This window comes from Ailuropoda melanoleuca, chromosome 7 (assembly GCF_002007445.2).
Source record: "Ailuropoda melanoleuca isolate Jingjing chromosome 7, ASM200744v2, whole genome shotgun sequence".
In the NCBI taxonomy this organism is placed as follows: Eukaryota; Metazoa; Chordata; class Mammalia; order Carnivora; family Ursidae; genus Ailuropoda; species Ailuropoda melanoleuca.
In genome coordinates this window covers 25872690-25888428 of record NC_048224.1, presented here as the reverse complement: position 1 = coordinate 25888428, position 15739 = coordinate 25872690, and the positions used below count along the sequence as shown (strand labels likewise).

The 15739-nt window shown below is 38.9% G+C and overlaps 1 protein-coding gene across 2 annotated transcripts in view; it reads left to right on the top strand.

Moving 5' to 3' along the window:
• The first annotated feature begins 5213 nt into the window (after positions 1–5213).
• GNE (glucosamine (UDP-N-acetyl)-2-epimerase/N-acetylmannosamine kinase) overlaps positions 5214–15739 on the top strand; it is a 45189-nt gene continuing 34663 nt past the window's right edge. Inside the window, exon 1 of one of the 2 annotated variants that reach the window (XM_034664111.1) lies at positions 5214–5375. In XM_034664111.1, the coding sequence (XP_034520002.1) occupies positions 5220–5375 (156 nt within the window). In that variant the 5' untranslated portion in view covers positions 5214–5219. The remainder of the gene's footprint in view (positions 5376–15739) is intronic. The other variant, XM_019799333.2, reaches the window with a different exon arrangement.

The following is a 15739-nucleotide window of genomic DNA, read 5'->3' as shown; positions in this document are numbered from 1 at the left end:
TCTCTGTCAAATAAATAAAATCTTTAAAAAAAAATTTATATGGAAAATCAAGGAATAGAGGAAAAAAGAAAAGGAAAGTACATCAGAGTACCAAAATGGTTAAATAGTAAAGGCTATGTATGTGAATTTTCTAAGTTCTTAACAGGTTTAAGTGAAGATTGGAAATCCTGTTTGAGTTGTGGTATTTTTGAATGTTGCATTGCTTTTGGAATAAAATGTGATTCAGTGACTAGAGTAGTTATTGACATATGTGTACATATCTATACAGTGTATAGAATATAATTTAGATTTGTTTTTTACATACATGGGATCGCACTATGCATATAGTTTGGATGCTTCTTTTTCATTTAATGATGTGTCCCAGAAGTGTTCCTTATTGGTACATCCAGACCTATGTGTTCCTTTTAACAATTACGTGGTATTTTACAGTGTGGATATCCTGTGTTTATTTAACTGGTCTCCTCTTGAGAGTTATCTGGGTTATCTCCAACTTAGAAAAAAGGCACCATGATCATAATTGTACATATATCTTTGTATGCATTTGCAGGTACATGTGTATAATAGAGGATTTGGAGTGGAAATGAGGAGTCAAATAGTATATATATTAAAAATACAGGTAGTTGTTGTCAAATTGTTCTCCAAAAAGGATACAACCTTTTATACTCTCATCAGCAGAGTATGAGAGTTCTTATTCTGCCAACCATCATTATATATTATCAAATCATTTTAGCTTCACAAGATTTGATAGGCGAAAGATAATTACTCTGTCTTTGTTTTCATTTACATTTCCCTGAAAACTAATGAGTTTAAGGATCTTTTGAAATATTTACCGGAATATTTGTGTTTCTTCTTCTAAGAGTTATCTGTATTTTTACTGTTTTTCTCTATTAGCTTTCTTGTTTTTAATCAGTCATAGAAATTTTATGTATTATAGTTATTAAGCATTTGTCTATGATATATGTTGCAAATATGTTTCCTAGTCATTCACTATGAGGAGTTTTAAATTTCTATTTAATAAAATCTGTCTGTTTTTGCTTATGATTACCGATTCTTTTTCATCCCCTGATTATAAAGATATTGCCTTGTATTTTCTTCTAGTGCTTTTATAATGTAGATCTTGAATCAATCTGAATTTATTTCTGAGTTTGGTATGAGGCAGAGATTCACCTCATTTTTTCGCTTGTGGCTCTCTTATTGTCCCAGTACTATTTCTGAATAATCTTTCATTTTCCCACTGTTGAGAAATTCTACCATTATCGTATAATAAGTTCTTATGGGAACATGAGTCAATTTCTGGACTCTATTCTCTCTTATTAATCTGTTTATTCCCACTCCAGTACTGTATTGTTTAAATTATTGTAGTTTTACAGATTGTTTTCATATCTGTTATGGTAAGTTCTTCACCTGATCTTTTTCTCGAACTTTTTTCCTTTCTTCCTTTTTTTTTTTTTTTTGGCTGCACCAGCTTGTATTCCCACCACCAGTGCACAAGAGTTCCTTTTTCTTCATAACCTCACCAACACTTGTTGTTTCTTGTGTTTTTGATTTTAGCCATTCTGACACATGTGAGATGATTGCATTTCCCTGATGATGAGTGATGTTGAGCATCTTTTCATGTGTCTGTTGGCCATCTGGATGTCTTCTTTGGAGAAATGTCTATTAATGTCTTCTGCCCATTTTAATTGGATATTTGTGGGGGGGGTTGTTTTGTTTTTGGTGTTGACTTGTGTAACTTCTTTATATATTTTGGATATTAACCCCTTATTGGATATAGCATTTGCAAATATCTTCTCCCATTTAGGAGGTTGTCTTTTTGTTTTTTTGATGGTTTCTTTCACTGTGCAAAAGCTTTTTATTTTGTTGTAGTCCCAACAGATTAATTTTGCTTTTGCTTCCCTTGCCAAAGGAGACATACCTAGAAAAATGTTTCTACAGCTGATGTCAAAGAGATTATGGCCTACATTTTCTTCTAGAAATTTTTTGGTTTCACGTCTCATATTTAGGTCTTTGATCCATTTTGAGTTTATTTTTATTTATGTTGTAAGAAAGTGGTCCAGTTTCATTCTTTTGCATGTAGCTGTACAGTTCTCCAACACTATTTGTTGTTGAAGAGACTTTTTCTCATTGCATATTCTTGCCTCCTTTGGCAAAGATTAATTGACTGTATAATCATGGCTTCATTTCTGGGCTCTCTCTTCTGCTCCATTGAGCTATGTGTCTATTTTTGTGCCAATACATGCTGTTGAGATTACTACAGCTTTGTAGTATATCTTGAAATCTGGGATTGTGATGCTTCCAGTTCTGTTCTGCTCTTTTTCAAAGATTGCTTTAGCTATTTGGGGTCTTCTGTGGTTCCATACAAATTTTAGGATTATTTGTTCTAATTCTGTGAAAAATGCTGTTGGTATTTTGATAGGGATTGCATTAAATGTGTAGATCACTTTGGGTAGTATGGACGTTTTAACAATATGGTGTTCTTCCAGCCCATGAGCATGGAATGTCTTTCCATTTCTTTGCATTGTCTTGAATTTCTTTCATCATTGTTTTATAGTTTTCAAAGTACAGGTCTTTCACCTCTTTGGTTAAATTTATTCCTAGATATTTTGGTTTTGGTCCAATCGTAAATGGGAATGTTTTCCTAATTTCACTTTCTGCTACTTCATTATTAGTGTGTAGAAATGCAACCCATTTCTGTACATTGATTTTGTATCCTGTGACTTTACTGAATTTATTTACTAGTTCTAGTAGTTTTTTGGTGGAGTCTGTAGGGCTTTCTATATATAGTATCATGTCATCTGCAAATAGTGAGAGTTTTACTTCTTCCTCATCAGCTTGGATGCCTTTTATTTCTCTTTGTTGTTTGATTGCTGTAGCTAGGACTTCCAGTACCGAGTTGAACAAAAGTGATGAGAGTGGACGTCATTGTCTTGTTCCTGATCTTGGGGGGAAAGCTCTCAGTTTTTCCCCATTGAGATGATATTTTCTGTGGGTGTTTCATATATGGGCTTTATTATATCGAGGTATGTTTTCTCTAAACCCACTTTGTTGAGAGTTTTTGTCATGAATATGTATTGTACTTTGTCAAATGCTTTTTCTGCATCTATTGAAGTGATCATGTGGTTTTTACGCTTCCTCTTGTTAATGTGATGTATCACCTTGGTTAATTTGTGAATACTGAACCACCCTTGCATCCTGGAAATAAATTCCACTTGATCATGGTGAATGTATTGTTGGATTCAATTTGCTAATATTTTGTTGAGGACTTTTGCATTTATGTTCATCAGAGATATTTGCCTAAGGTTTTCTTTCTTTCTTTCTTTCTTTCTTTCTTTCTTTCTTTCTTTCTTTCTTTCTTTCTTTCTTTCTTTGTCTTTGTCCGGTTTTGGTGCTAGGGTATTGCTGGCCTCATAGAATGAATTTTGAACCTTTCCTTCCTCTTCTATTTTTGGAATCGTTTGAGAAGAATAGGTATTAACTCTTCTTTCAATGTTTGGTAGAATTCACCCATGAAGCTGTCTAGTCCTGGACTTTTCTTTATTGAAAATTTTCTTATTACATTTCAATTTCTTCACTAATTGATCTGTTTAAATTTTCTGTTTCTTCCTGATTCAATTTGGGAGGTTATAATTTCTAGGAATTTCTCCATTTCTTCTAGGTTTTCTAATTTATTGGCATATAATTTTTCATAATAGCTTCTTACAATCCTTTGTTTGTTTGTTTGTTTGTTTTATTTTATTTATTTTAGAGAGAGAGAGCATGGTGGGGAGGGGCAGAGGGAGAAGAGAATCTCAAGCAGACTCCGTGCTGAGCATAGAGCCTGATGCAGGGCTCAATCCCAGGACCCTGAGATCATGACCTGAGCTGAAACCAAGAGTCGGTCGCTTAATCAACTGCACCACCTAGGCGCCCCTTTTATAATCCTTTGTCTTTCTGTGGTGTTGGTTGTTATTTCTCCCCTTTTATTTCTGAGTTTATTTATTTGATTGGGATTCTTTAAATCAATTTCATTTTTTGATTTGTGCTAGCCTGCTCTAGTTCAGTAAATCTGCTAGCATAGGCCAGTGTATATGCCTCCCACTGTTCTTTATGTTTACAAACAGCAGCATAAAGTGTTCCTTAAGTAGAATGGAAAGTTGTATAGTAGATAAGGCTAGGCTGGTGATGTGTTCAAATGAACATATGCCAATCAAATGGAAAAAAGCAGATGATCAGCCTATATCCTTTGTCACCAGTCTGGCTGTGAGAGTCCCTGAGTACCAACAGTGCAAGGTACATCCTTTATAAAATGTAGCAACAGTTTTCTATTGTAATGTAGCTTAGACAAAAATGCAGCAATATTGACTTTTCCTTCAGTCTTGTGAAGCTAAGGATTCTAATATGCTGAGGTCAGTGACTATTAAAAAATCTTAAATCCTCCTTTAATTTTAGTTTAATTTTTCAATTAAAAAATTTTTTTAACTATTTTTTTTATTTATCTGACACAGAGACAGCCAGTGAGAGAGACAGCCAGTGAGAGAGAGACAAGGGGGGGAATGGGAGAGGAAGAAGAAGGCTCCCAGCAGAGGAGCCTGATGTGGGGCTCGATCCCAGAACACCGGGATCACGCCCTGAGCCGAAGGCAGACGCTTAACGACTGAGCCACCCAAGTGCCCCTCAATTAAAATTTTTAAATTTTTTAAAAAGATTTTATTTATTTATTTGACAGAGAGAGAGAGCCAGCGAAAGAGGGAACACAAGCAGGGGGAGTGGGAGAGGAAGAAGCAGGCTCCCAGCAGAGGAGCCTGATGTGGGGCTCGATCTCAGGACTCCAGGATCACACCCTGAGCCAAAGGCAGCTGCTTAACAACTGAGCCACCCAGGCGCCCCTAAAATTTTTAATTTTTTTTTAGTTTTAGTTTAATTTCCTTAGTTTACTTTTTGGTCAAAGTAGTATGTCAATAAGTGTTTTGAATATACCTGTGTGTGAAAAAGATGAATGTGGTTTTTGATTGTAGATTTTTGTTTCTATCTTTGAGAAACTCAGAAGAAAATAATTTTCCTAGTGGAAAATAGAATCAAATGGTAGAAACAGGGAAGTCACACTCAGAAACTGACTGTCCTACTTTCAAGCTACTGTCCAGGAATACAGGAAGAATTTAGAATCACTTTTTTTTTCCCCCTGGTCTTCCTTTTCAGAGGGGCGGGGCTTAAGATTTCGACTGGAATTCAGATGCCTATTAATGACTGCTCTGTGGCAGCCAAGCCAAGAGAACAAACAGCTGCCCTGTTCATTAATTCAAACAACACCGGGTACAGAGCTTTTGCTACAGAGCTTTTGCTACGGGATGGAAATCAGTGTGTATCCTCACTGGAAGTTGTGCCTTCAAGGACCTCACGTAAGTCATTTAGCAAGTCAATAGCACTTCACTGTGAAAACTGAAATCCGGAAAAAAACCAAAAAACAAAAAACAGGGAAACTACAGGAAGAAGAGGAAAGCTTTGGTTTAAATCTATCCCATCCATCTTTTTAAAAATGCCTTCTTTTTACTGCTAACCCGTGTTAGTCATTCTGTGGTTGCTATTTGTTTCTCTGTTACTGTGCTGAAACTCCTGGTCTAAACTGAAAGCTGAAAATGAACTCTTTCCCTCAAATTCCTCAGGCTTTATCAGATAAAGTGTGGTTGCTTTTACCTTTTGAATCTTCTGCTTCCTAAATGGAGTTTATTTCCAAACGTGTGATGTTCGTGGCAACTATTTTTGCTTTCTTCTTTGCTTTTGAAACTGCATGTATAGGGGGGCCCAGCTAATGCTTCTTTCTCTCCCAATTATTTAACTACACTAGCTGCCTGTGGGAGAGGAGCATGTTTACTCTGAGTTAATTAGTATCCAGTGGTAATGGCAATTATTGTGTTTATCGAAATATAACTATGTCATATAGTGTGCTATATTATAATGAAACTTATTTAACCTAAATTTTTTATTGAGGCATAGGGAAATCCAGATGTTTTAGGGAATTAGCATCACATTTCAATTTGGTGATTTAAAAAAATATTTATATATATTTAAAGACCATCTAGGGGCACCAAGCTGGCTGAGTTGGTAGAGCATGCGGCTCTTGATCTCAGGGTTGGGAGTTCAAGCCTCACTTGGGCGGAGAGATTACTTAAAAAAATAAAATATTAAAAAAAAAAGATCGTCTATAGTTAAGGAATGGTTTATAAGCAGTTTTCAATCAAATAAGGTCATTCTTGCAATTATTTTCAACACAGTCGACTTCTACCTGTATCACTAATGTCTAATCTCGATTTGCCTTCTTGGGCGAGAATTTATTATCTTTATTTTTTGTAGCACTTGTACTTACATTTAAATTCAAGGTCAGATTTCCTGAGTTCTAAGTTGGAACTTCTTATTTTTTTTTTCTTCCTCATGTCTTCAATGAAATCTAAGATTCGGCTCTCTCTAGTTACAAATGTAATAGTTGTCTGACTCCCATTTTTCATGTGACTGATTTTTTTTTTGTTAATGCGCCTTGAAATTACCATTTCATCCATCTGCCTAATGTTTTATGGTCCTGTGACCACATCAACTCTGAAATACTCTATGTGGTTTTTAAGTTACCTTTCAAGGTTCTCTTCCCCTTAATAATACTTCTGTATTTTCCAATATTCCTCAAAAAACTTTTCTCCTGTTGGGCTAGTCTCCTCTGTATGTTATTCTCACTCCCTTACTATGTTCAATCACACCGTATTCTCTCCTAGCAAATGCTCATCTGAAATGTAAAATTGATAGCATCTCATGTTAGACTGAATTTGAGAGCTAATGGAGGAGAAGTCACAGAAGTCTCCCAGTTACTGGGTGGATGATGATACCATTCACTGAGAATTAGAGCCCCAAGTTTATGGAGGAGAAAAAAGTTCACTCCGGCAAGTTGATTTGAGGCACCTGTGGGACACAGCCAAACGCAGGTGTCCTAAAGGGAGTTAGTTTCTTTTTTAAAGATTTTATTTATTTGTTTGAGAGAGACTGAGATAGCGACAGACAGCACAAGCAGGGAGGAGAGGGAGAAGCAGGCTCCCCACTGAGCAGGGAGCCGGACAAGAGGCTCAATCCCAGGACCCTGGGATCATGACCTGAGCTGAAGGCAGCCGCTTAACCGACTGAGCCACCTCAGCGCCTTTAAAAGGAATTAGTTATTTGGGTCTGGACTGAGAAGACTAGGCTGGAGTTTCAGAGTTAGCAAGAATTTAAAATGTTTGTTTGTTAAGCTATGCAGGTGGATTAAGTTACACGGGGAGGACACTAAAGGGATACGCGGGGAGGATACTAAAGGGAGATGAAAAGGAAGCTAAGTGGGGAATTCTGAGAAAACATGAACTTTTAAGTAGCGGTTTGAAGAAGTATAGCAGCCAGAGGTGGCAGATAGGCAGGAAATCAGGAGATGTCATGGAAACGTGGGAAGAAGAAGGTTTCCAGGATGAGGCAGTGACCACAGTGCAAAGAAGAGGTTAAGAGAAGAGCAGCAGGAGAGCAGGAAAGACTGGGTGCCTGGGTGGTCAGAAAAAGTGAGAGGAGTCAGAAAAAGAACGAGGCCAGGAAAGCACCCCCGAATGTTTCACGTAACGCACCATAAACTGACGTCCCTGGGTTTCCACAGGGTTTTACACCCTATAAAATGAAATTTAATAATGTCTAAGAGTATAATCATCTAGGACTTAGAAAACTGTTATAGGCAGAATATTATAAAAAGAGTTCTGAACTGGCCAAGAGTACAAGTGTAACAAACTGGGTATCGGGACATTAAAAAAGCCCAGCGAAACGGGTAGAACAAGAAATGTAGTTGGGTGCCTTGGGCTAAGAGTGTGCAGTGTATTTCAAAATAGATACGAATTTTGTTGGGTGAATTATGCCTATCACAATACGTATCTCCGACCCACATCACTCTCCAGGTCCCCAGTCTAATGAAAATGACCTTTAGGCACTCACTGCAAATTCAACACAGCCGCACCAGAGATCCTTATCACCGCCTCCACGGCCTCCCCTCTGCTTCAGATAGCAGCCCTGCCAGCCACCCAGCTGCTTTGAAACAGAAACCTCATTCTCTTACAACATCGTCCCTTCGATCTCGTCTCTGCCATCAAGTTCTGTCCATTCTTTCTCCACATTCTTTTGATTTTCTCCTCTTAATTCCCACTACCACCGTCCTAACTCAGGTCCTGGAATAGGATTCTTAACTAGTCTGCCTTCTTCTAGTCCTACCCCTCTTTCCAACCCATCTTCCACAATTGTAATTAAGCAAGTCTGATCACGTCACTCCCTTGATTTAAACGTTTGCCAATTCTAGTGAGCAGGAAGAAAGCCTGACCTCCTCAGCAGGACATCGACCGAGGCCCTCGCTGATCTGCCCTTACCCCACACCTTAGCTGCATCTCCTTACTTTCTGCCTCCACACATCGATCCTATAACACCATTACATTTCTTCCTGTTCTTCAACTCACCATGCTTTTCTACCCTTGATCCATTATAAATCTGAGCAGCAGTGTTGTACTAGTAAGATCGTAAGTTTGGGTGCTGGAGGAGGGTAGATAGGGAAGTTGAATCCAAGTGACTTGAACCAGTCAGAGAAAAGAACAGGGATGGCAATGACTCTTTTTATTTTATTTTTTTAAAGATTTTGTTTCTCTTAAGTAATCTCTACACCCAGCGTGGGGCTCAAACTTACAACCCTGAGATCAAAAGTCACATGCTCTACTGACTGAGCCAGCCAGGTGCCCAGCAATGACTCTGATAAGAGATATGATTGCCCATTTCACTTGATGCTTATTAGACTGTATTTCTTACATACATCATGACTCAAGGAACTACCAGGGAGACAAGTATACCTAACAGAATGAACTTCAAGGAATTTATGATCTGATGGGAAAAATAGGACATAGAGAGTAACTTATGTGACCGATTTTCTTATGAAACATCAGATCTATTACTTTACAGTCATAAATATGTACATTCAATGGTGGCAGGTAATTAAGAATAAGTATGAAATGAGTAGTGATCAAGACAAGTACAACTGCTACAGGTATTTAGAGGAAGAAGAGATTTTTTAGGGATAGGGTGTTCAAATTAGGTTTTATAGCAGAGGTAGGACCGGAAGCATGAGTAGTATGTAAGTAGCAGGAGGGATGACAGCCTTCTTATTGTGGGGAATGACACAAAGTGAGGCGGAGAAGAGCTATTCAGGGCAAAAGGATCTGGGTAGGGGAAAATGTTGATGACAGGAACAGGTCAGGATGGGACTGTGGGGGCCTTTCAATCCAAAGTTGATGTCGTAGGTATACCTTACCTAGCAGGGAGTGGGGAGCCCCTGAAGTTGTTCTTAAGCAAAGAAACTTAATGAAAGCAGTCCTTTAAGGGGATTCACCAGGCAATAGTGTGCAGGACAGATTACAAAAGCAAGGGAGCGCAGGCAGGAAGAACAAATAGAAACACAGTAATTTAGATCTAAGATGCCATATTTTCTCAATTCTAAGACACTGTTGACATAACAGAGTTTGTAATAAAAAATCCTCTACATTAAATGCGTACATTGATTATAAGATAAATCTTGACTTTAGGTGTGAATATCATAAAAGTATAGGCATCTCAGAACTAAGGAAATAACAAGATGAACTAAAGTAGTGATGAGAGGAATTGTAGGAATGGAGAGGAAGAGTAGGTGCAAAAGAACCCCCAAAAACAAAACAAAAATCCCAAAACCATTTTGAGGAAGTTGAGACATTGCATGTTAAAAGAGAAAAGATGAAAATATAGGGGCGCCTGGGTGGCGCAGCAGTTGAACGTCTGCCTTCGGCTCAGGGCGTGATCTTGGTGTTCTGGGATCAAGCCCCACATCGGGCTCCTCCACTAGGAGCCTGCTTCTTCCTCTCANGTTAAAAGAGAAAAGATGAAAATATAGGGGCGCCTGGGTGGCGCAGCAGTTGAACGTCTGCCTTCGGCTCAGAGCGTGATCTTGGTGTNGTGGCGCAGCAGTTGAACGTCTGCCTTCGGCTCAGGGCGTGATCTTGGTGTTCTGGGATCAAGCCCCACATCGGGCTCCTCCACTAGGAGCCTGCTTCTTCCTCTCCCACTCCCCCTGCTTGTGTTCCTTCTCTCGCTGGCTGTCTCTCTCTGTCAAATAAATAAATAAAATCTTTAAAAAAAAAAGAAGATGAAAATATGACTCCATGATTTTGAGTCTGAATGAAAGTGGCAAGTTGGTACCATTAACAGACAGGGGGAAGTCAAGAGGAAAAAACCGAACTAAATTTTATATATAGAGTTTGAGGTGAGGAAAGATCTAGCAGGCAATTGGGATATGGGCCTAGAACTAGGAAGAAAGATGAGGCTAGAGTTTGCATCCAAGGAATTATCTACACAGAAGTCAAAATGGAAGACTTGAGAGTAAATGAAATTCTGAAGGACGGAATATGTAGAAGGCCGGCAGGAGAGGCGTGATCCTTAGGAAATGCCCGATTTTAGAGACAGGAAGCAGGGTGGGGAAGAAAAGCAGAAATGATGTGACAGGTTGGATTAGATTCATTCCAGGGTAGGAACACAGAGTCATGAGAAGAGAAAGGTTGAGGCTTATATTCAGGCTTAGGATTTATAGACGTTAATTATGTGTATNAGGCTTAGGATTTATAGACATTAATTATGTGTATTTGGATGTCTTTCTTTTCCCTTCCTTCCTTCCTTCCTTCCTTCCTTCCTTCCTTCCTTCCTTCCTTCCTTCCTTCCTAGGGGTGGGGGTAGGGCCCAGCGCAGAGCCCAGTCTCACGATCCTGAGATCATGACCTGAGCCAAAATCAAGAGTGGGATGCTTAACTGACTGAGCCCCCCAGGCACCCCATGTATTTGGGTGTATCTTAAGCAGTCACAGAGGTATGAAGAAGCCCACTTCAGTGCTCTGAAGGAGTGTCCGTGTGGGACCCCATCTTCATTCTTAGCTTCACGCTGACTACCAGCTGTGGGCTGTTCCTCAGCTCCAGCGGTTTTGGAACAGTCCTTTGGCTGGTTCGTCAGCCTATATTGAGAAATCATGAAATTTCTCCAAAGGCTTGTTGCTGGTTTTGAGTGCTATTGATCTTTTTTTTTTTTTTTAAAGATTTTATTTATTTATTTGACAGAGATAGAGACAGCCAGCGAGAGAGGGAACACAAGCAGGGGGAGTGGGAGAGGAAGAAGCAGGCTCACAGCGGAGGAGCCTGACATGGGGCTCGATCCCATAACGCTGGGATCACGCCCTGATCCGAAGGCAGACACTCAACCGCTGTGCCACCCAGGCGCCCCTGAGTGCTATTGATCTTAACCAGGTCCTTTCAAGTCCAAAAGAACATCCTTCTCACATAACTCTTTCGTGAGTGGTTATTTTAGAACATAATTTTGTTGATCTAACTTTTTATAACAGAGTCAAAGTTAAAGATAAACTAGTTCTAAATGCTTTTTCAGTTCTTCGGGAATAGCTGTGCAAATTAAACTTTCTGAACTCCAATTAGTCAGGGATGGCTGAGCTCTCTCTGGCTTACCTCATTTCCCTAGCAGACAGACAAGAAATAAAATTATTTGCTGGTTTGATATATGATACTTTCATAGTTCATAAAGAAAAATGCACTTAGGGTCGCCTGGGTGGCACAGCGGTTAGGCATCTGCCTTCGGCTCAGGGCATGATCCCGGCATTGTAGGATCGAGCCCCACATCAGGCTCTTCTGCTATGAGCCTGCTTCTTCCTTTCCTACTCCCCCTGCTTGTGTTCCCTCTCTCGCTGGCTGTCTCTATCTCTGTCAAATAAATAAATAAATCTTTAAAAAAATGCACTTAAAAATCCCAAAAAGGGCAATATTTCACAAAACAAACATACAGTCATTATATTTATTTGTACTTTTCTTCTATAATTGGGAGAGCTGGCATAGGGATGGCTCACCACCACCAGACGTGCTCTAAAAAGCTGATTGGCTGACATTAGAAACTGATTAGTAATTGAGGATATGAAGAGTGATTAAATGGTCCCGGAATATGAATTTCAAGAGGCTTTTTTTCTTGTTATGAATATCTTAATCACTACCTTTGTAAGCATATCTTTCTGTCTCGTGCTCTTGCAAACCTGAAGTTGACACACAGAGTTTAGGATGTTACTGAAATATTTCCAACGTAACCTTAATCCTTACATGCTTTTCCAAAAGGGGAAGGAATTGCTTTCCCATCTGTGTCGTCATCGGTGCAACAAGTGTAGTTCTGTCTGTTCTGGGGAGGTGCCTCTATGACTTGGTTGGGCTATCAACCCTCTGGCTTATGCAGTGATATCTGGTTTGTAAGGTGTGTTTTATCTTTATGTACTCAAGAGGTTCTGGCAATTAAAGTGTTGGCCTGAGATATAGAGTGAGGTCAGGGGAACGGTTAACAAAAGGATATTTATTTAACAGAAATATCCAGCTTCATATGGTGGTTAGTTGCTCAGTGTTTTCCATGTCTTGATTTCTTCATGAAATCGGCTAAGGGCAGGAATGGCAAGTACATGGCACCGTCCCTGCCTTCCTTCCATCCTCCCCGCAAAACAACACAGCCGATACCACGAGTTTTTTCCTTTGAACTCACCTCGGAGTCATTTTCCACACAGTTCTCTAGGCAGCCACTACCAGTTGGTTGGAGTCGGGAGTTAAAATAATGGGGTTGGAGATTGATTCATCCTGGTTTATAGTTTTGGTGTTAGTATCATCTGACTGCAAGGAACCAGGCACCTTAAGAAACAGAGGATTTTTAAAGAATTCACATGGATTGAAGTTGCTCAGGATCCAAGGCAAGTCTGGGACTGGATTCTTTCCCTACAGCCCGCTTATTCTACCTCCTCTAACATATCTGTTTTGTCTATGTTTTTGTGCCTCATTTTCCAGTTTGCTCCCAACTGGCCAACCCTCTCTGCATTCCACAGTCTAAAGGCTTCAGAGAGCTAGTTTAACATGCTTAATCAATACCATTGTGTCTTTTACTAAGCACAGCCTTGGTGCTAATTCTTTCCGTGGGTCATGGACAGGCAGCCCTTGCATAGACTGCCCATAGACACTGGCAATGTTTTCTTTCCTTATTTTAGTCATAGTTATCCAGATATGTCCACTTCATGAAAATTCAGACTTCAACACATACTTATTGTTGTATGTTACACTTCAATGAAAAGTTTATTTTTTAAAAAAGGGCCAAACTGGGGGCGCCTGGGTGGCACAGCGGTTAAGCGTCTGCCTTCGGCTCAGGGATCCCGGCATTGTGGGATCGAGCCCCACATCAGGCTCTTCTNGCTCTTCCGCTATGAGCCTGCTTCTTCCTCTCCCACTCCACCTGCCTGTGTTCCCTCTCTCGCTGGCAGTCTCTATCTCTGTCAAATAAATAAATAAAATCTTTAAAAAATAAATAAATAAAAAAGGGCCAAACTGATCTCATTTTCTTTTTTGAAGGCTTTATACAATTAATACATCAGGAGACTGCCATAGATATTGTATACCTTGATTTTATTTTATTTTAATTTTTAAAAAGATTTTATTTATTTGAGAGAAAAAGAGGTGAGAGAGAGGGATAAGCAGACACCATGGAGCATGGAGCCCACGGGGGCGGGGTGGCTCATGTAGGGCTCAGTCCGACGACCCTGAGATCACCACCCCAGTGGAAATCAAGGGTCAGTCGCTCAACCAACTGAGCCACCCAGGCTCCCCTGGATATGTTGATTTAAAGGAGATATCTTTAAAAATCTCTTAAAGACGTTCATGTAAGCAATTCAGAGAAATGTGGGCTGGATAACAGAAGAGTTATGTGAATTCTTAACTAGTGGAACAGCATACCCAAAAAATCGATGAGCAAGTTCAACCTGAAGATAGGTTTCTGTCATAAGAAAGGCTCTGTTTAGTATAAAGAGGAAATACAGGGTAGTGGCTAAACATGTGGGATCAAGGGCTGGGTTTTTCTGTTTACCAACTGTGTGACCTTAGGCAACTTTCCCTTTTGTGCTTCAGTCTTCTGATCTATAAAATGGGAGTGATAGAATCTACATCTTAAGGTTGTTAGGAGTACTGAGAGAATATAAATAAAGTGTTTAGAATAGTGGAGTTCTAATACATGGGTAGACTTTAGAGAGAGACCGAGTACTTTATAATTAAACCACCAAATAAAAGAGCAAGATAAGTCCCTATTAGAAGAAATGTTCCTAAAGTGGTCAGATGAACATCTGTCAGGAATGATTTAGAGAGGTCTCTGTCTTTGATGAAAAGGTTGGGTTAGATGATCTTTTGAGATTTAGGATTCTCTGATAACCCAATTATGCCATAAATGTTTGAAGTTGTAATTCTGCTTATGGAGTAAGGTATGGAAAATTCGATTTTATTATATTATAAAGCCATACGTACTTTCTTGCAACTTGTAGAGTCCTCAGATTAAAGCCAAAGCAAACCAAACCAAACATACAAAACGTAATGACTTGGGAAGATTTTTGATACTTTAATTCACACTGTTAAGTAGCAAAGTAACAGAGATCTGGAAATGTCATATTTCCTATAGAAACGTGATCCCAAAAAACCAAAAGGAGATGCCTCCTCCATTGTTTGCTGCAACTTCATCTCAAGAGAACATAGACAAAAATTCTAAAAAAGAGGGTCATTTCATTAATTTCATTTTCATTTCAAGGTTAAATGATTCCATGAACACAGAACTACTCGAACTACATATGGAAATATAAAATTTTCAATATTGGTCAAACAAACATAAAATCTACAAGTGGCTTAAAAAGTGCACAAATTCTCAAAATTGTATTATCTTTATTAAAAGTATTTGTATTTCTAGTTACATTTTCCCCCAGCTATAATCTTAAGCAGTATTTTAAAAATATATAGTACTTGTAATACACATTAAAAAATTCAGATATCTTAAGTGTACAATTTGAATTCTAACAAACTAAACACACCCATGTAATAAGCACCCAGATTTTTAAAAAACTGAACATTAATATTGTTTTTTAAATTAATTTTTCTTAACTTTAAAGAGAAAAAAATTAGTGCTCTTTTCTGGATATTTGGTGGTATGGAATGTAACTTTATTTTTTTTTAAAGATTTTATTTTATTTTATTTATTTTTTANTTTTTTAAAGATTTTATTTTATTTTTTTTATTTTTTAAAGATTTTATTTATTTATTTGATAGAGACAGCCAGCGAGAGAGGGAATACAAGCACGGAGAGTGGGAGAGGAAGAGGCAGGCTCCCAGGGGAGGAGTCTGATGTGGGGCTCGATCCCAGAACACTGGGATCACACCTTGAGCCGAAGGCAGACGCTTAACAACTAAGCCACCCAGATGCCCCATAAAGATTTTATTTTTAAGTTAAGTAATCTCTACACCCAATGTGGGGCTCCAACTCACAACCTCAAGATCGAGGAGAGTCACAAGCTCCATCGACAAGCTGCTGGCATGTAACTTTAAAAGCAATATGCGCATCTTGAACATTTCCTGGAAGTTTCAATACCATTTGTGGTAGGCAAAATAATAGCTCCTCAAAGAGAGCCATGTCTTAATCCCTAGAACTTGTGAATATTTCCTTATATAGCAAAAGAGAATTTGTAGATGTGATTAAGTTAAGGATTTTGAGATAGGAAGATTATCCTGGACTAAGTGGACCCAGTGTAATCACAAGGGTCTTTTTAAGTGAAAGAGGAGGAGAGTCACAGGAGATGTGACAAGGAAAGCAGAGATCAGGGGCC